Source organism: Eulemur rufifrons, chromosome 19 (assembly GCF_041146395.1).
Source record: "Eulemur rufifrons isolate Redbay chromosome 19, OSU_ERuf_1, whole genome shotgun sequence".
Lineage (NCBI taxonomy): Eukaryota > Metazoa > Chordata > Mammalia > Primates > Lemuridae > Eulemur > Eulemur rufifrons.
The window spans coordinates 101,193,079-101,213,648 of record NC_091001.1 but is presented as its reverse complement, the minus strand read 5'-3'; the positions used below and the strand labels follow the sequence as shown (position 1 = coordinate 101,213,648).

At 36.7% G+C, this 20,570-nt stretch overlaps 1 protein-coding gene across 1 annotated transcript in view; it reads right to left on the bottom strand.

Annotated features, from left to right (window-relative positions):
• WDR35 (WD repeat domain 35) overlaps positions 1 to 18,231 on the bottom strand; it is a 58,449-nt gene extending 40,218 nt beyond the window's left edge. Inside the window, exons 1-9 of the mRNA XM_069494342.1 lie at positions 18,180 to 18,231; positions 17,377 to 17,494; positions 12,374 to 12,445; positions 10,908 to 11,000; positions 8,929 to 9,057; positions 6,224 to 6,357; positions 4,818 to 4,983; positions 4,541 to 4,686; positions 468 to 593 (exon numbers count right to left, since the gene is read on the bottom strand). Of these exons, the coding sequence (XP_069350443.1) occupies positions 468 to 593; positions 4,541 to 4,686; positions 4,818 to 4,983; positions 6,224 to 6,357; positions 8,929 to 9,057; positions 10,908 to 11,000; positions 12,374 to 12,445; positions 17,377 to 17,494; positions 18,180 to 18,203 (1,008 nt within the window). The 5' untranslated portion in view covers positions 18,204 to 18,231. The remainder of the gene's footprint in view (positions 1 to 467; positions 594 to 4,540; positions 4,687 to 4,817; positions 4,984 to 6,223; positions 6,358 to 8,928; positions 9,058 to 10,907; positions 11,001 to 12,373; positions 12,446 to 17,376; positions 17,495 to 18,179) is intronic.
• Between the last annotated feature and the right edge of the window lie 2,339 nt (positions 18,232 to 20,570).

Below are 20,570 nucleotides of genomic sequence, written 5' to 3'. Positions count from 1 at the left end.
TGTAATTTTGAATAAATCAATATTCAATGTCAACATTATTATGATCGTATTTGCTACTACAGCCACAGTTCTCATGGGTTCCAGGAACCTTACTCCTTTGCCTTGCCCCTTCAGGCCCAGGGCTGGTGGTGAAGGCTTGTCACTGCTGCCAGTCCCTGGGTGCTTGCTTTAGCATCCCTTGCTGTTCCCTTTAACCCTTCCCACACCTCCGTAATAAGCCCTTTATAAATCTCTCTTTAGTACTCCTTTGAGTGTGCCATCTGTTTCCTGCTGAGATCCTGACTCATGAGTAATTTTACTAACTATATAGAATATTCTAGAAAAGTTTACTAGTTCTAAGGTCTTCACATAAAAAAGCCTCCTTTCTGCTGGTTTCTAAAACAAAACAGCTTTGAATATACTTTGAGCTATAACAAAGTTATTTAGTAAAAAACACTGTTTATTTTACTACTGCTCTTAATACTCACCTTATAATTAGGTCGAATATTTGCAAAATATATAAAGGAATCAACAGCTAGTGCAATTTTCAGTCCACCTCCCTCCCAAGACAGTCCAGACATTTGCTTTCCAGGAACTTTCAAAGTACCCAGATGCTGAAAAAAAAATTGCATTTAACCTAAAATATCTATTAACTCAAATACAAATTAGCACTAATCACTTTACAGAGATCAAAAGTGATATGAAAATTATTTTGTGAAAGGTTCCTACTTATTTTAAAATCATCTTCCTTGAATTTTTGTAATGAAAAACATGCATATGATAAGAGAAAGTTATAAACTATATCCAAAAAAATCAATATCAAATTTCATCAAATTTAAGATGGCATAGATTAAAATATGCATCTTTATTTTTATCTACAACTAAGGAAAGAAAAAATACACTGCTAATCAAAATATGATAACTTTGATTATAAGATACACCCCAATTTTAGAGTTGTAAAAAATTATACTTAAGAATCAATGAAATATTGTATCATTAATAGTAAACTCAACCCTGATGTCTTGCCTTTCTCTTCCACCCCCTACAACCAACCAGCCACCAAGTCCTGTTGCTTTTCCTCCTTTCTACTCTCCATAATTATCTTTTTACATTTTTTTTAGAGATGGGATCTCGCTATGTTGCCCAGGTGGGAGTGCAGTGGCTATGCCCACTACCGATCAGCACAGGAGTTTTACCTTCTCTGTTTCCAATCAGGGCTGGCTCACCTATCCTTAGGCAACCTGGTGGTCCCCCACTCCTAGGAGGTCACCATATTGATGCCAAACTTAGTGCAGACACCTGACTGGCATAGTACGCTACAGTCCAGAACTCCTAGGCTCAAGCAATCCTCCCACCTCAGCCTCCTAAGTGGCTGGGACTACAGGCACATGCCACCGCACCTGGAAATTACCTTTTTTCTTGACTGAACTATAGTATTAGCATCCTAACTTCAATTCTTACCTTTCATCTCTTTTCTTATTCCCACCCTCTATTCATGCACCCAATTCAGTCTCTACTACACTGTCACAATTATCTTTCTGGAACACAAATCTGATCATATCCTACCTTGGTTTAAAAAAAAAGTTAAATAATTTTTTAAAAATCAATAGCTCCCCCCACCATCGCATTCTTTAGCACAGCACACAATGCCTTTTTCCCACCTGGCCCAAAACTACATTCTTTGGCTTAATCCCCCACTGTTTAGCCATAAGTACTATGTGCCTGTTCATGAAGCAATCACGGTGCCTCCATACCTTTGGACCATACAATATCCTTTCTGCCTGAACCTCCTCTCCTTTCCTCCACATCTCCTCTGTCCTCACTGGTCCTTGTCCTCCTGGACCTTCATCCTTTAAGATACAACTTAAATATTGCTTCGCTAATGAGTCATGCCTTCCTCCTTCCCTCTACAGTTCCAGAAAACTAGACAGTGAGCTTCTTAGAGCACTAACTGCATCATATTTACATTTATTTCCCTATCCCATAATAGATTACTTGGTAAACAGGTATTCAATAAATATTTGGTAAGTAAGTAAGGGTACTGTACATTCAAATTAACTTCTTCATATACTAACACAGTACATGTTATTACTGAATTAATGAGTAAATAAATGAATACACTTTTTTAATCTAGCCATAAAAAGATAAATATTTTTAATCTATACTTCTCATTTGACAGAACAGTATTACCCCAAGAATTTCAATAAATTATACTAGCATCCTTTGTTCTTAAGTAGGTATGCTCTAAAGTCAAATTAAATGTTGCTATGGTTTGAATGTTTGTCCCCTCTGAAATTCATGTTGACATTTAATTGCCATTGTAACAGTATTAAGAGGTGGGACCTTTAAGAAGTGATTAGATGGGATTGCTGCCATTATAAAAGGGCAAGTTTGGTCCCCTCTTGTCTCTCTCTTGTCCTCTCTTTGCCCTTCTGCCTTACACCATGTGATGACACAGCAAGAGGGCCTTCACCAGATGCCAGTGCCTTGATATTGGGCTTCTCAGCCTCCAGAACTGTGAGCCAATAAATTTCTGTTCATTATAAATTATCTAGTCTGTGTTACTATATTATTGCAGCACATAATGGACTAAGACAAATGTATTAAACTCCATTTTGCCAGGGAAACCAATGGGAAAAAAAAAAAAAGTTTTAACCTAACAGGGTCCAATCTGTCTTACTGCCTATATAAGACCAAATGGGAATAAGCAAGCTCTCACATCCACAGTGGGAGGAGAATAAGGCCATCTCCTACTGCAAATCAGCCAGGTGGTGGCAACAGCAAGGAAAGAAAACTGGCTTTTAGTAAGCATTCACTAAGTGCCAGGCACCGCGGCAGGCATTTCCTAATTGCTATCTCCTCTAATCTGCACCACAGTACCATGAGGTATTACTTTTACTTCAGAAAATAAGTAAACTCAATCTCAGGGGTTAAATAACTTCTCTAAATCAAACTACACTGTGGAAACAGAGTTCAAAGCCAGGTGAACCTGACTACAAATCCATGCTCTGTTATCTCCTACCCTGGCTAAGACCACAGTGCAAGGAGAGATCTCAGCCCTCAGAATCAAAAGCACGTTCTTCCCTGAGGTTTTCTTCAGTTTAAAATCCTTACATAATTCCCAAGTTATCTTACCTGTTTTAACATAATATAGATGCAAAATACAAAAAAAAACAAAAATAAATTCCCCAAATATTCACTCACTCAAAAAATATTAAGTGGCTAATATGCCCTGAGGAACTAAGCTAGACACTTTTAATTATAACTGAACCAAAACCCACTTACAGTTTTCAGTTTAACATTTAACACACTGTTTTGCAAGATACAACAAATAGGCTTTAGAACTCATGTTTTTCTACTTGGAGAAGGCTGAACTAATGAAAATAAACAGATAAAGCAACATAACGATAAATAAGCCAATGGTGACCAACAAAAATAACCAATAAAGAACATGAATCAAAAAGGAGGCTATAAACATAAAAATAAATAGAATTCGTATTTTTAATTATTTAGGAACCTTGAAAACTATGCATTTGGTTTTCCTTAGCCTTTATATCTACCAGAAATGTTGGCTGACAATGTATAGAGAGCACCTACTCTCTACAGTACATTCTGTTGGGTAACTATGAGATACTGATTTAAAAGCATCAGACAACACCATTTCTTACCTTTACAGAAATTATTAAAATACATAAAAATATTAATATAAAAATATTAAAACAACTAGTACAGGCTTTTATGCAGCCAAAAATACTTATTACTATAGTCTTTGGTGAATTTATAAAAACCAACAGGGTATCCACATGGGATAAAATATAGTATCGGGTTAGAAAATCAGATATGCAAAAATACATTAACCTTAGTTATTAATAACCTCTCACTTTCAAAATTCTTTAAAATTCACAATTTATTAATTCTTGTACTTGACGTTTTCCAATGCTACTTCAGAAAATTCTCTTTTAAAATTAAATTTAAGTAGAATACCTGTATGTGCATTTATGAAAACAATGCTTATATTTTAATGTAGCATCACCTAAGATTGATTACTAAGACAAGTTTTCTTCAAATGATTGATTACTCTGTAACAAATTAAGACAGAAGTGTGGAGGAAGGACATACAACTATGCATGTTTAGTATCTAAGCACATTTAAAATATCACATCAAAAATCAGAAAAATTCATCTGAAACAACTACATTACACTAAAAACCATTCAAAAGCCAGCTGTGAAAAGAGACACGCGTTCAGATCACAGAGAAAATACTCTAAATAACTAGTCTTATGTCAAACTTCTGGTTTTCCAAATGTATAAAACTGTAACATTTCATTTTATAATTATAAAATTAGAAGGTCATAAAATAAATTCCATGATAAAATACAACAATGACTTATAATATAAAGATGTTATTGAAACATACACTTGATATGCCATCATTATTACTCAAAATGTCCCTAAAAGAAAATGTGACAAGTTTATACCTTTTCCTCCATTGTTTTTTCCCCTACCTCACTCACTGCACACTTATTTGGAAAGAAAGACGATAAAACTTTAACACGTTTACCTCACCAAATGGAGTGTAGAACTGCACAGTGTTTATGTCTTTCTCCTGCATGACCACCTTCTGGGAGCCCGCCACAGCCAACACGCTGCCAATGTGGTTCCACTGGATACCTACTACGTACATGCCAGTATCAATCAAAACCGGATCTAGTCAAAAAGGGAAAAATGAGGTCACTGTGGGAAAATACTTAGCCTAGAGAACTTTATAACCTTAAGAACAATTTTTAAATATTTTTTTTAAATGTTCCACATTTTAAAACAACAGAAAAAGTACTTACTTTGGTCAGTCTCATGTCTCATTATTTGGCATCTTCCGTTGTCAAAACAAATAGCAAGGCAAGGGCAGTCAGGCTCCACGTAGCCTTCTGTGCCATGGTACCAGTGAATTCCAGCAATACTGATGGCTCCAGTGACGTTCACCAAACAATTCAGTTTCATTTTCATCTAAATAAAATTGGTTATGTTTAATATTTTCCATTTTAAAACAGATCAGCATGAATACAGTATTGTAGAAAGGACACTGAAAGTTGGATTTAAAAATCTGGTTGCAAGTGCAAGCTTAATCCCTTAATGGCATCCCGACCTCGGACAAATCACTTCACCTAAGTCTCCATTTTTCCCACATGTAAAATGAGGATAAAAAGGCATTCATAGGCCAGGCACGGTGGCTCACGCCTGTAATCCTAGCACTCTGGGAGGCCGAGGCGGGTGGATCGCTCAAGGTCAGGAGTTCTAGACCAGCCTGAGCAAGAGCGAGACCCCGTCTCTACTAAAAATAGAAAGAAATTATATGGACAACTAAAATATATAGAGAAAAAATTAGCCGGGCATGGTGGTGCATGCCTGTAGTCCCAGCTACTCGGGAGGCTGAGGCAGTAGTAGGATTGCTTGAGCCCAGGAGTTTGAGGTTGCTGTGAGCTAGGCTGACGCCATGGCACTCACTCTAGCCAGGGCAACAAAGCGACACTCTGTCTCAAAAAAAAAAAAAAAAAAAAAAGGCATTCATAGAGTTTTTATGAGACTCAAATGAAAAGAAATATATAAAAGTACTTTGAAAATAGCAAAGTGTCATTAAAAAGTTAGCTATTTTACTTCTACCAGTTAGTGGATTTATTTAATGTCATTAACCCTTATTAAAAACAAAAATGCCCCATCAGTAAATTAGAGATCTATTATAGCTAAATCTTACAAAGCCAGAATTTTTCCTCCAGATTATACTACCCAAGCCTATTATAATTATCCTTCTTTCCAAGAATTGATTTTTCTCTCCTACTGTTTAAGTCTTCCATTCTTTTTACAAACAACGTTTTGTATCTTGCTAAAAAAATATCTTTGGTAACCGCATGTAAACTTTGGCTTCAGGTACTAGAAGACACTCACAAAGCCTAAACTACACATCATCCTACTCATTATTCCTCTGCTTCAATGCACTGACATCTTGTCGTTTCCAGGTACCAGAAAATCAGAACTAAAAGCTACACTCTAACACACTGCATTAATTTGCCTTGAAGAAACCAAGACTTTTTTATAATTAAAAAAAATATAGATGATTGGAAAAAAGAAAAAACCTGAAGACTTTGATTACACAAACCATCATAACAAATAAATGTATATAAAATATGAATGATATGTATAATAATCATATAAAATTATGTAAATAAAATCAGTAAACACATATACTCACTATAAAATTCCCTTGATTATCATAAATGTGTATTTCCCCATTTGCCATTCCAAAAAGTAAGATTTTACTATCCGCAGACCATGCTACATGGCATAGCTGTATACCCTTCAGGTCTTTTCCCCAAATACGATTCCCTAAAATGAAACATAAACATAATTATTAAAAGTTCAAACTCATGATCCTCTAACTACTGCTTTCAAAATCTTTGTTTTCCTATAGAGCTCTCACATTGTTCATGGCATTCATGCATTCATTCAACTTATTTGATCAATAAATATTTATTGAGCACCTGTATGTGCCAAACACCTGAAGAGACACTTGAAATAGCAGCTGTTTCAAACTCTGTCCCCTTTATTCTAAACTCTGACACAGGATCTCACTCTCAATTAGCAGACGAGCCCATCTTCTACTTTGCAAAGAAAATAAAAGCTCCCAAAAAAGAAATTCCTCAGTCCCACCTTCTAACATTCAGAACATAATTACACCTCAATTACACCTTCTGCTTTACCCCCAATAGAAAAAAAGAGGTTATCTCCCAACCAGACCCATATCCAAAGTTAATACTTCCACCTAGTCTCTGATCTAATCCCTTCCGAGCTTTGCAAAGATCTCCCTCTATTGACCATTCTCATTTTCATTAAACTCCTCTCCAAGCCCCTTTTTATAAGCATTTAAACGCACACAGATCTATTCATGGCCTCAGATAAAAACAAACAAAACACAATAAAACAAAAACCACTTCCCTTAATTCTAAATTCCCCCTCTAGCTACCACCCTACTTCTGCCAACCAGACTTCACGCAAGAACCTCCACTTCCTGCAGTCTCCACTTCCTGGATTCCTACTCAACCCTTACCCCATCCCAATCTGGCTCCCGCCCCCCAACTCCACTGAAACTGCCTTCGTGGAGGTCACTAATGGCCTGTTGCTAAAGCCAACTGACAATTCTCTTTCTTCTTTTTTGACCATCCCTTCCTTCTTGAGATTCTCTTGGCTTCCATGAGCCCACAGACTCATTCATCTCCAGACTTCTACTTTTCAGTATCCTTTGTGAAATCTCTTCTTCTGCTCATTCCTTAAATGTTGCTGATTCTTAACTCCACAGATGGCCCTTAGGTTTCTTCATCTATTCCAATGGTTTAAGTTACCATGCATATGCTGGCGGCTCCCAAAATTTTGCATTCAGTACATATATTTCTGAGGTACAAACATATAACAAACTATGGTCTGGATATGTTTACTTGGATGGCCTATCGTCATCCATTTTGTTGACAAAATCAACATGTCCAAAATAGAAATATTCCCTCAAAACCAGTCTTTCTCCACATTCCCTATTTCAATGAAAGGCATTATCATCCATCCAGTTGCGAAAGCTAAAAATCTGGATATCGCCCTAGGCACTTCCATCCCCTCATGTCCAATCCAATCAATAATGAGGTCCTATCCATTCTAGAAGCCACTCACTTTCATTCCTTTGTCAATACCCTGAAGCAGGGTTCCATCCACCATCATCTCTTACCTGAATTGCCACAGCAATTTCCTAACTAATATACCTGCTCACTATCTTCTTTTCCTTTCACCATTTTCATACTGCAGTCACAGAACTGTTTCTAAATAACAAATCTTACCACATTGCTCCCATTCTTAAAATCCTTCACTGGCTTCATAATGCTCTTAGAGTTAAGCCCAGACTCCTTAATATAATTTATGATCTGCATGATCTGTCCTCTGTTTATCTCTCTAGTTTTATTACATACTACTTTTCACCCTCAGTAGTATACTCTACTGACTGATAATCAACTTTTTTCAATGGCCCAAACATGACTATCTAAGTTCAACTCATCTGGACCTCCTTGAATGCTATTTCTTAGGCCTGAGACAGTCTATACATCAACCTACCTTGTGGCTAATGCCTCAGCATAGACATCACTTCCTCCAGGAAGCCTTCCCTTCAAGTCTGCATTAGATGGTACTTCTACATGTTCCTGAATTTTCCCTGTCTTAGCGCTTATCACAGGGTATTGTAATTGCTTGGTTATTATCTCTCCTGATCTAGGTCTGGAATGTCTTTCACTGTTTTACTCTTGGTTCCTAAAACTGTAGCTGTTGCTTTACAAGCACTCAGAAACATTTGTTGAATACATGAAGTTACATATACACACAAATGAAAATAATTTTAAAATAAATTATTTCTCTATGGATAGAGTTTCAAATTAAAACAAAGGTGTAGAGTCTCAGAAGATCCAGTTTTACCTATGCACTAGAATTTGAAAAACACGGGTTTTAAGGCTATAAAATACAACCAACAATGACATGTTCAGTTCTACTAAAAATGACCACAGATTGTTGTAATTCCATACACTTCTTGAAACTAAAATCTACATATTTATACAGTCTAACCAGAATAAAGATAAATTATATAATTAGGAAGACATATTTAAAATAATGCTGAAAAATTAATTCACTTTTTTCAGTACCACTGTAGACAATCGAAAAATAGAATTTTTTTCTTGCATATACTTAAAAACAAATGGTTAGAACCAAAAGGTGGTTCTTGAATGTCATCAAATTGTATATCAACTGTTTTCTCTTTTTATGTCTATTTTTCAATTAGAATGCTAACATAGGATCATTAACTTCAATTTCTAAAGATAAAAAATATCAGCTAGATGTTGATCTTAGTTCTACGTCCAATCAATGCATTACCATCCACCGAACCAACTATCACAGCCCCATCTTCGTATACAATGCAGATCTTCTGTCCGTCAGCATTCCAGCTCATACTTCTAACCACTGACTTATTTCGATTGTTGATCATCTCTTCATACCAAGAGCCTATTTTCACAAATCAAAAAAATTACAAGTCAAAACTTTCACATCAATTAAAAGGTGTTTAAGAGTTGAAAGCATTCCATAAAGTACACTTGTAGGACAAATAATTGCAATGTTTTCTGCAATCTGAAACATCAAACTATAAAATCTTCAAATCCAACATAAATGCAATGAAAAATTAACTTGGGCCCTAACCAATAACTGCTGAAAAGATTATCACAGAAAACATAGTAAATGTCCATCTTTTTTCTTTTGTTCTTTTTTATTTCCCTCTCTCTTTCTTTCAATTAAAAAATAAACTTCATTTGCTTTTGCAGGGCCCAAACAACTGAGTTTTCTGAAAGCTTAACTTTGTCCACTTGAACAACACACTTCAGTAATAACCAAAAAAAAAAAAAAGCCCCAGAATAACAACAACTTTGTATGTATACATAAACTCTGCAATGATTAATTCCATGCATATTAAATAATGCATATTAGTTTAAGTCTGCTTGAAAAAATTCTTTAAAAGTTCCTATTACATTAGTGATATCACATCACTAACATTCTAGTTGTATGCAGGGTTGGAGTGAGATGTGACTTGTATTGTAGTATAACCAAATTAAAGGCAAAAAAACAGGCAATTTTGTTTTTGTTTTTCTTAAAAGGCTTTACTACATTCTGATATAAAGAAGTCTGGCCTGCAGCCAAGCAAATAATCATGTAATTTGGAATAACTAGTCAGAGTAGGGTATTAAAATCAGGACTGAAGCCCAAAGAAGAATTACCTTGGTAACAAACAATGTTTACTCTAATCTGCTGTACTTTCACATTCTACCCCCTACAGGTACACACACACAAACATTTTTAAAAATTCAAGTATTACAGTATATTTTTTAATGAAGAATTTTCAAATGGTATACTCGGAACCTTTTCAAAACAGCATACATGAACTAAGGTATCCCTTTTGAAGATAATGACTAAGGCCAGCCTCAGGAGAATATGTATTATGAGTTGTTTTTCCGGTAAAAGTGATGCATCCAAGTTAATCCCTCCTTCACCCTCTCTTGAGTACTCTCTTGTGGACAAGAGGCACAAATTGTGAGCCACTTAGAGCTGTCCAATATAGGAAATGAATTATTGCCTTTGACTTCTTACTAAATGTGTTTTTAGCTACTGAGCTAACTCTAGCCAATGACCACATAGGAACTAATTCTTATTGGAAATCTGGGGGGAAAGTAGAAACTATTCAAGTAGAAACTATTCTTTTGCCAAGACTCTACGTTCATTTTGGAGATAACCAACAGTCACTTAATTTACTTTCTTAATACAAGGTCACAGTTCAGAGGGTCGCAGTTCAAAGTGAAAAGCAGGCAGTAATGAATCCAGAAATATCATCGCTGTGCAGTCAGGATGAATTCCTGTTGCTGGGTAAAAGGAGTCTATTTCAGAGATGTTATTTTCCCATCCAAATACTGTGTTCTAGACTCCAATTTGTGAAAGATTAAATAAGCTCTCGGCCGGGCGCGGTGGCTCACGCCTGTAATCCTAGCACTCTGGGAGGCCGAGGCGGGTGGATCGCTCGAGGTCAGGAGTTCGAGACCAGCCTGAACAAGAGTGAGACCCCCGTCTCTACTAAAAATAGAAAGAAATTATATGGACAACTAAAATATATATATACAAAAAATTACCCGGGCATGGTGGCGCATGTCTGTAGTCCCAGCTACTCGGGAGGCTGAGGCAGTAGGATCGCTTAAGCCCAGGAGTTTGAGGTTGCTGTGAGCTAGACTGACGCCATGGCACTCACTCTAGCCCGGGCAACAGAGTGAGACTCTGTCTCAAAAAAAAAAAAAAAAAAAGCTCTCCCAGCATACCTTTATATAACATCCACACAATGATAAGCCCATTTTGATCACTGGTAGTCAACTTCTGATACTGTTCATTCCATATTACAACTTGAACAGAACCTAGAACATTATTAAACAGTTTAGATACTTTAAAAAGGCTACAATTAATTTCAAATTTATATTTTTATATACATAAACACCAAGAGCACAATAAAATCAATACAGTTCCTATGCAACTAAACAGTCTTCAATATTACTTAAAAATATTCATAAGACACAGTTACTGATATCACTAATTTTCTATAACAATGCATAATACTATTTTTCATATCTATCCCAATATTTCATGCCAACAAAGGTGCCTATCATGGCCAGTTCCAAGAGCTGCCATATATCTGATGACAGAAACAAATGTAAGCATGATTTACCCAATTGGCCTTACTCCCAAAAAAACGATGTCCAAAGGACAACATACTAAGTACTTGGTAATCTGGGTTTCTTGTTATTTGTTGATATGTCCCATAATCTCTCTCCTTCCTCTCACTATTTTCCATTCCATTAGTAACACAGTCATAAACATATCTTAAAACTCTAGGTTATATAAATAATAGATTTCTTTTCATTTTTTATCCCTAAATACTTTAATGTATATTTCCTAAGAACAAGGACATTCTCTTTCAAACCATATTACAAATTAGGAAATTTAACATTGATACAATATTATTATCTAACTCATAGTCTGTATTCAAATGTTATCAATTGTCCAAATAATGTCATTTTATAGATACTTGTTTTTCTTATTCCAAGATACAATCTAGGATCGCACAGTGCATTCAATTGTTATGTCTCTTTAGTCTTCTTTAATCTGGAATCATAGGACAGAGTCTAAAAAAGGATTATAAATAGAAACCTCTATAAACAGATAACAGTATTTTTTAATATATAAAATAAAAGCTATGTTTTTCAGATTTATTTAAGATGTTGTTTAATCCTGTTAAAGTTGTTGAATGATTCTAGGTCATGTTAACTGGCTCAATAGAAATGATTACAAACAGTCCTCAATTTAGGATGGTTTGACTTTATGATGGTGTATATACAATGCACATTCAGTAGAAACTATACTTCACATACCCATGGCAACCATTCTGTTTCTTACTTTCAGTAGAGAATTCAATAAATAATATGAGATGTTCAATACTTTATTATAAAATAGGCTTTGTGTCATCTGATTTTGCCCAACTATAGGCTAATGTAAGTATTCTCACATACTTAATGTAAGCTAGGCTAAGCTATGATGCTCAGTAGGTTGAATGTATTAAATGCACTTTCGACTTACAATGGGTTTATTGGGACGTAACCCCATCGTAAGTCAAGGAGCATCTGTACTTTAAATATTATCATTATTTAAAATGTTGACATTTCTGCATTAAGTAGATGGTTTCTAAATGCCTAAATGCACTCAAACATAATTTAAAAGAAATTACATGACTTACCACTATGACCTTCAAGATTCTGATTCATAGAAAGGCTACTAGGGGCTGCAAGACCCCTCAATTTGGTATCCTCTAAAACAAAACAAACAAATCACTATGATAAATACATAAAAGAGAAAGATTATAAGATTTTTGACATTTCTTGGGTTTTTTGTATTCCTGGCAGGTATTAAAAAAAAATTTTTAAGTATGCCTCATTCTGATCTATTTTTCTCCTGGTACAAACATGAACAATAATACATATCCATCCCTTGCAAAGATATTATTCTGGTAAAATGAAGCAAAATGCATAAAAGAACATTGTCTACTCATGTATTAAATATATTGATAATCATCATTGCTTCTTATTCCTTCCCAAAAAAATCACAAATAAAAATGTTTATGTCCCAGCTACTCAGAAGGCTGAGGCAAGAGGAGGATCAATCACTTGAGCCCCGGAGTTTGAGACCAGCCTGAGCGATATAGCAAGATCCCACGTCAAAAAAAAAAAAAAAGGAGAAATGTTTATGGTATACAGATTGGTAACACTACAGCTTTGAGGGATCAAACAGCAAACACTTTGGAAATGGGTTTTTACTAGATTTTTCAGACTCTCATATTCACTCATTAACTTATTCATTCATTCAACAAATATTTATTGAATGTGTATACTGTGCTATGCACTATAAAAGGTTCTGGGTAAAAAAATGATGAACAAAACAGTCATTTCCTCTTTCCCCTTGGAAAGCTTGTGGTAAGATACAGTAACAAAGGAGCTTAAATTAGATTGGAGAGAGAAGCAGAGAAGATTTTCTGAAGAAATGCTATTTAAGCTGAGACTGGGGGATAAACTAGAGATGGTTAGGCGAGGTGGGGAAAGAGAGGGCGTATTCCAGGCTAGGAAACACAAGCACAAAGGCTCTGAGGTAGATGTTTAGGGCCTTTCACAAATGTAAAGAAGGCCTATGTGGATGAACAAGGGGGAAAATGGCCTAAGATGAGGCCAGAGTAACAGTCATAGGGAAAATTATGAAGTCTTTGGAGGAAATGATGAGAATTTTAGATTTTATCTAAAATACAAAAGACTTTTTAAAAATTTATTTATTCTCCTTGATTACGAATCATCCTACAGAGAATAATATTGAAATGCCATCTCAATAAATTAATCCTCACTTAGAAAATCTGATTGTTACACGTAAAAAGTAGTATTTAAAACTTTCATTTAAAAAATATAAATTGTATAAAAATCTTAAGAGTTTGTGAGAATATGAATCACAAAACTCAATGCTAAAGAGAACTCCATTTTCTGACAATAAGTATCTTAAAATATTACAAAAAATATTCTTTATTCTGTCAGAAAAAAATACCGGGATTCCTCTAAAAACCACTAGTTCTAATTATCCAGTTGCTGGTAATTGTTTTGGTAACAGTCAGAGGAATACACATGCACAGTTTAACACTGCAATAATCTGTCAAGCAACTAAGATAAGATGAATGCTGCTGACATATACATTAGGTTGAACATGAATTTTTTAACATGAGGTTCTTTCACTCATTTAATTTTTTAAAAATTGTACAGCACACTTAAACTTTATTCTAAAAATATTTGATGGAAACACTTTTCTTAACTTCTAGCTCTGAAAAATCCATTCTAATGCCTTATCAATAGTCACTATAACCAAGTAAAATCAGTGATATATAGTCCAAAAGGTTTACAAGACCTAATATGTCTGAATGTGTGATATATTCAGTATTAATAGCTCTTTTGTTTATTTTGTCTAAAATCACATTTCTGCATGGTGGACATGTTTTCTCTCTGTTAAACCATAGGGTAAGGCACTCTTGACAAAATATGTGCTGATATGTAAGAATAGGCTTTGAAATTCAGCTTGATTCTCAAAAGAATTTCTGTCTTAGTAAAAAAAAAAAAAACTGAAATTCAGCTTGACATACTGAACAAATATCATCCACATATGAACATGTTTCTTGCTGGCAGCAAGTCAATAACTTGATCATGCAAAAATATTCATAAAACCCATCTGAAAGTTCTCAGATGTCCATAAAAAGGCCAGAAGTTTTAAATAAGGTAGAATAAAGTCAGCAATAACCCAAGATTCCATACAGTTACATTACTACACTCCACAGAGCCAATAAGGTAATGAAACCAAACTGGTATGGGAACAAAAATCAGGTAATACTGATAAAAGTCTTCTAAAAGCTCATACCAGTAACCCTTGGATTTAAAAGGCCTGCTGAAAGAAGGCACCAATAAAACAAAGCATTTCAAACTCATGAAGAGGAATTTCATAATAAAATCAGTAAGTCCAACAACCCAAAGTCCATCAAAACTCCAAAGAAGGATTTTTAAAGATTAAGGTGTAATAAAGCAACTGAGAATGAAAAGTGTAACATAGGAGAACAGAAGATCTTGCAAATACCAGTAACCAAGCACACTAAATCTTTGGAAACTTTCTCTTAGAAAACTTTGGCTGATAATGCTGTTGTTTGCATCCATAGAAGTTGTTAGCAGCCCAATTCCAAAAGAAATTCCTGTTATATGCTGCACAGTAAGTTTGAAACCTGGAATCAAAATATATAGAAGACTTTTTGCAACACTTAAAAGATAATAGAACTCTGAGATGCTACCATGCTCTCCAGACTCCCTGGCAGGATCAGCTGGCTGCCTTACTTCTCTGTGTGAATGACTGACTACAAAGGACTATGTACACATCCCTGGGTACAGCTATGGACACCTGACCTTATATTTCTGGTCAACCTTGTTGTCCTGGGCACCCTGGAAGATTGAGGCATTCTCACTGCCTATAGTTCCCAGAGAACTGTGTAGACAGCTACAGCTGGCTTGCAGGGACCTGAATACTTTTTCTCTGATGCAAATTTTTGCTTCCAGGGCTCTCTATATCCTCTCACAATCATGAGAGGACTGAGGTCTTGGCAGTAGCAACAGGAAAAGCAAATAGTCATTAAAAACTATGCCACAGAGGGTGATTTATTGATGTAGACCAAGGACTGTTGTACTATACTATTGTAGCTAAGCCAGAAAACAATATACATACAATGTTGCATCCTTAGCACAACCTAGTGCTTGATATGTAGTACGCACCCAATATCTGGTGATTGTTACTAGAGGTATCTGCTGCATTACCGTGATTATTATTAAATACAATATATTGATCTTGTCAGAATCTCCTAGCCATATTTTTCATATTTATTTCTTTCAGCATGATTCATAATTATGAAGTTCCAAATTTCAAAGAATACTCTAACCACAGCTCATCAAAAGCACAGAGCTGAAAAAGAAATAGGTTTAAAAAAGAAGTCTTCAATGTTAAACAAAATGAATGCATTTCTTTTTAGAGTGCAGTGGCATCATCATAGCTCACTGCAACCTCAAACTCACGGGCTCAAGCAACCCTCCCACCTCAGCCTCCCGAGTAGCTGGGACTACAGGCATGCACCACCACTCCCAGCCATATTTCTATTTTTTGGAGAAATGTGGTCTCACTATTTTGCTCAGGTTGGTCATGAACTCCTGGCCTCAAGCAATCCTCCTGCCTTGGCCTCCCAAAGTGCTAGGATTACAGGCATGAGCCACTGTGCCCAGCCACATTTCTTAATGTAAGTATAATAAAATTTGCTATGTATGCTAAGCAAAATAAGTATATATACATATATATGCACATACAAATACATACATACATTTGACAAACATAACAGAAAAAATTATTTTAACACAATTTAAAAAACTAAAGCATTGAGAGATTAAATTACAAAACATCAGAAGCCAAACTTTGGTACTTAAGTATCTCCCAAACCTCCTTTTTATTTCATATAATTAACCAAGCACATCAAACAATTACTCTCTTCTTTGCTTAGACTATCCATGAGCCCTTCGTGTAGTAGTCAAAAACAAGTACTTGAAAGTGAGACAAACTTAGTTTCAAATCCCAGCTCTGTCCCTTACTGGCTGTGTGACCTTGGGTTAGTTATTAACTGGTCAGAACATCAATTTTCTCATCTGTAATATCTAGGTCTCAAAATTATTGTGAAGTCAAATGACATAGTGAAGGTTAAACATACAGTACATGGAAAATGCTCAATAAGTATTTATAATTCATACCACATTCAAAGTTGTAAGGCAGTACTAGCCAAAGTGTGGTATAAGGACCAGCAACCCAGCATCACTAGAAATGCAAATTCTCAGGCCCCATCTCAGATCTACTCTGGGAGGTGGAAACAAGAAATCTATTTTAACGACCTCTTCCAGTGATTCTCATGCCTAATACAATTGGAGAAGCAATGCTGTAAGGGATCCAAAATGTAATGTAATTTAACCCCCTTCATTTTACAACAGAACAAACTAAAACCCAAAGACATTCACCTAGTTGCTGAAAGTCATTCAGTAGTCTTGCGGCAGAGTTGAGATTCCAACTCTAATTTCCTTATCTAGATCCCCCATCTAGAGCAATAGAAGGGAGGCTAAAGATACATGAAACTATTTGCTGTGATTCCAGAGAACTAAAAAAGAAAGAAATCAAGCTGCAAAGCCAAGAACCCTATTGACAAAAATATTAAACATATCCCATTTTCTGTTCTTGGGCACTAGGTACATAATCATTAACATACCTGATAAGCAGAAAGGATGATATAGGCCTGTAAATAATCTGCCAAGATTTCTTACTGAAATATTTATTTTTACTAGACTCTTAATAATGTGGTACAATAATTAGACATGGCACAAGACAACATAGTGACTTGGTTTCATTCTTCATTCTTTTTCATTTTCCATCAATAACTTCAGCAAAAGCCATCTGATGTTTACATGCAACATTCTCTGAACTTCATTGCACAAATACTCCCAGAAAAATTCCACAAAATGTTTAGGGTTTTTCCCTCTTAAAATAATTAGAATTGCACAATGACAAATATCATGAGCAAATCTCACTGAACAAATGACTCAGCCCACTTTCTAGCAATTTCAAACATTTGAGCCTGCATTCATTTACCTGTCTGTGTCTCTAATTTCAAAACTTTCAGCAATCCATCTTCACCACCACATGCTATGAACCCTTGGTCCTTGTTCCAGGATACACATTTCAGCTTCACGTTATTGGGAATAGCAATCTGTAAAAGCAACCACAGCCACTCTAGCAACTTTTCAGGAAGGAGTTGGGAAGTAAGTCTACAGGAGATGAAGGCTGAAGAAAACCTTCCGAGAAGAAAAACAGAGGGCCTTGCAGAAAAAAATGAGCTATTAATGAAAATTGACATTGTTCCCTGAACTGCCCCGAGCTCTACCATTTGGCAAAGAAGCGCACAAAAGAGGGCAGTGACTGTGCTGGGTGCCAACTGATGGATTTTTAAAAAGTAAGGGGAGGAACGAGGTATAAATCCTTATCAGCAGTCGCTACTCCCTTTCCCTACACTACGCTTAGGCTACTCTTTTGTTATTTCTTTTCTCTTGCCGGAGGCCTGTGATGATCCAAAGAATTTAAGTCAGGTAGATCAACAACAGGGGGAGGAGGAAAGACAGGGTAGCAAGTGGGGATCTGTCCTGCTGGCCACCCAAAAGGACCTTGCCAGGGGCAGGAGAGGGAGAGTTCGGCGAGAGGCTCCGCCAAGGACTATCTAGAGCTCCGGAACCCGCAGGAGGTGGTCCGACGCTGGACCAGGCGGGAAGGTTGGCAGCGGGATGGCGAAGCCGCGATCAGGGCCGGATGAAGCCGCCTCGCTTCGCGGAAAGGATGCGGGAATCGCCCGCAGGCTGCGCGGATGGAGGAGGAGCGACACCGCCCCCTGGAACACTCACTTTTTTGCTCAGGTAGAAGAACATCGTGGGAACCTAACGGGATGGCCACAGCCGTCAAGGCCCTCAACGGGTAACTGCTTCTACATCTCCAGTCGCGACTACCAGGGCTCTTAGAAGCTCCCGTCGCCCTGGCAACCGCCGCCTCCCGGTCGCATCCGGGGCGCCTAGGGACACTTCCGGTGACACCCCAGCGCGGCGCTCCGGGCGTCGTGCGCCTGCGCGGACGTCAATGGGCATTTGGGAACTGCGGGGCGCAGGGTCGGGGCTGTGGCGCGGCCTGTCCTGGCCTCACTGCCTTGCTGGGTTTTGTTGGGGGCGAGTCCGCGACCCGCCACTGCCAGCCGTGCGCTCGCCCTCAGCACCCTCGGGCGGTCGTGGTGAAGCTGCGCCTCGCATGTCAGTATAAGCTAAGGAGGAGAGGTGCCCATTCAAAGTGAGGCCACAATGATTTGGTATTTTGTAAGCCCCATAGTCCCAACATTTTTGAAAGGGAAAAGTCATTTACTGTTTTTGGTAAGCTGGCGCCGTCGGCCAAATGAAAATGCAAACGTGAGTTCTGAGATCTTTCAAACCTTCCTTTGTGCCTTTGGGTACTGGAGAACTCTGGAGCAATGTGAGTGTAGGAGATTTTCTTTTAACAATTTAATTAAACTGTTCCCTCAGCTCCAAGGTCCTTTTAAAGGAATTTGTTTGAACTTTGGTTAGTTACAGCGTACAATTGCCTCCCACTTTAAAATATTTAAACTGGTATTTACTAGCCTGAGGTCGACTTTTACATTCTCCTTTTTTTTTTTTTTTTTACCTTATTTCTTTCTTCATTCTCCTTTGTCTTTTTTGAATGCCTAAGAATTACAAAGTCCCAAAACCTAAGAGATAGGGCAGAAATCCAAGTAGAACCACTCTCATGAAATTATTTGGTCTCACCCACTTTTTAGTTTATTTCTGGTTTTCCTTTTAACCATAATCTGCTGCTACCACTGTTGATTTGTGTAATCTAGCATGTAATTTATGCATCAATAGTCAATTTCCCCACTTAGAGTCTTTCCCCATCTCGGGCAAAAAAAAATCTTCAAATCTTTTTACCTGGGTCTGTTGCCTTGCCCGGCACATTCTAGAATTGACAATAGTCCCTAGTGCCTTTCCTATAAAATCTAAACTCCATCTAAAATGAGATCTTCCCTCAATCTTAAAATGTCTTTACTATGGAGCTCCCCGCTTCAAGCCAATATACTTTCTTTGCCCCAGCATGTCATCTGGCTCTGCTTCCAAGGCTGTTTTATAGATTCCATGATGTTCCTACCCTCTTAAGAGGCCAGTTGTGCCTAGGGCAAACGGCACAAATCAGGTCTCTCTGAGGAATTCTTTCCAAACTTAACCCTTATCCCATTCAGATAATGTTTGTGTATCTCTTTTTTCAGCATTAAACTGTAAATACCTAAGATACATTGGCACCTGCTCATAGTCTCCCTATGCTGGACCTCTGAAACAAATTAGTATTATCTGAGCCAGGAGCTTCCAGTTAACTGGTCAAGGCGTGATTAGTTGAAGCTAGTTACTGATTATCTTCTCACTCTTGAAAACTCATCTCTCTTTAAATACTTTTCCCTTTTTCTTGCAAATAAGCTCTCATTTATTCCTTCTATACCACCATTTCTTGTGGTATACTAATATCTATTATTAATTCTGTGTTCAGAGAAGTTTAGAAGATAATACTGTAGCTCTGTGTCATGCCCTTTCAAAAATTTTGAGAACAGTGAGTGTTTCACATGACGTATGACTTGTTGTATTTATTTTTTGTTTCTTGGAAGTTTATATTTTCGTCTGAGCCACAGGGAGGTCCCATCCCGGGCACTATAAAACAAGACTGAGACCATAACCGGCCCCTTTTGCTCCCTTCCTTTTGCTCTGCCTTTGCTGGGACAATGGGTCCGGTTGTCATCTGTGGCATAGTTATCACACTCTGTAAACCTATATCATGCTCTTGCTCTATAATCCTATCTTTCTCTCCTCAATAAACCTCATTTTCATGCTTGCCTTAAAAAAAAAGTTTATATTTTAAGTGTATCTGTAGGTTATGTTTGCTTTTCAGAAGCTTGTATTAATGTAAAGCTCATCATTATTTTATCTAAATTTAGATCATTTTATATTATTCCCTCTTCTACCACATACTTGATTGAAGCCTATTTAACCTGAACTTATATTTTACATTTTAGTACAAGATTAAATTATAGGAAGAGTCTCAACATTCTGTCTTTTGACAAGAAACCGTTATACATTCAAAATAACTGTTAATTCAGTATAATTTAAGGAAATATGCTAAATAGACAAAATTGATAAGTCACCAGAAAAACAGGCATGACAATAATATGTAAAGATTATAACTTTTTTATT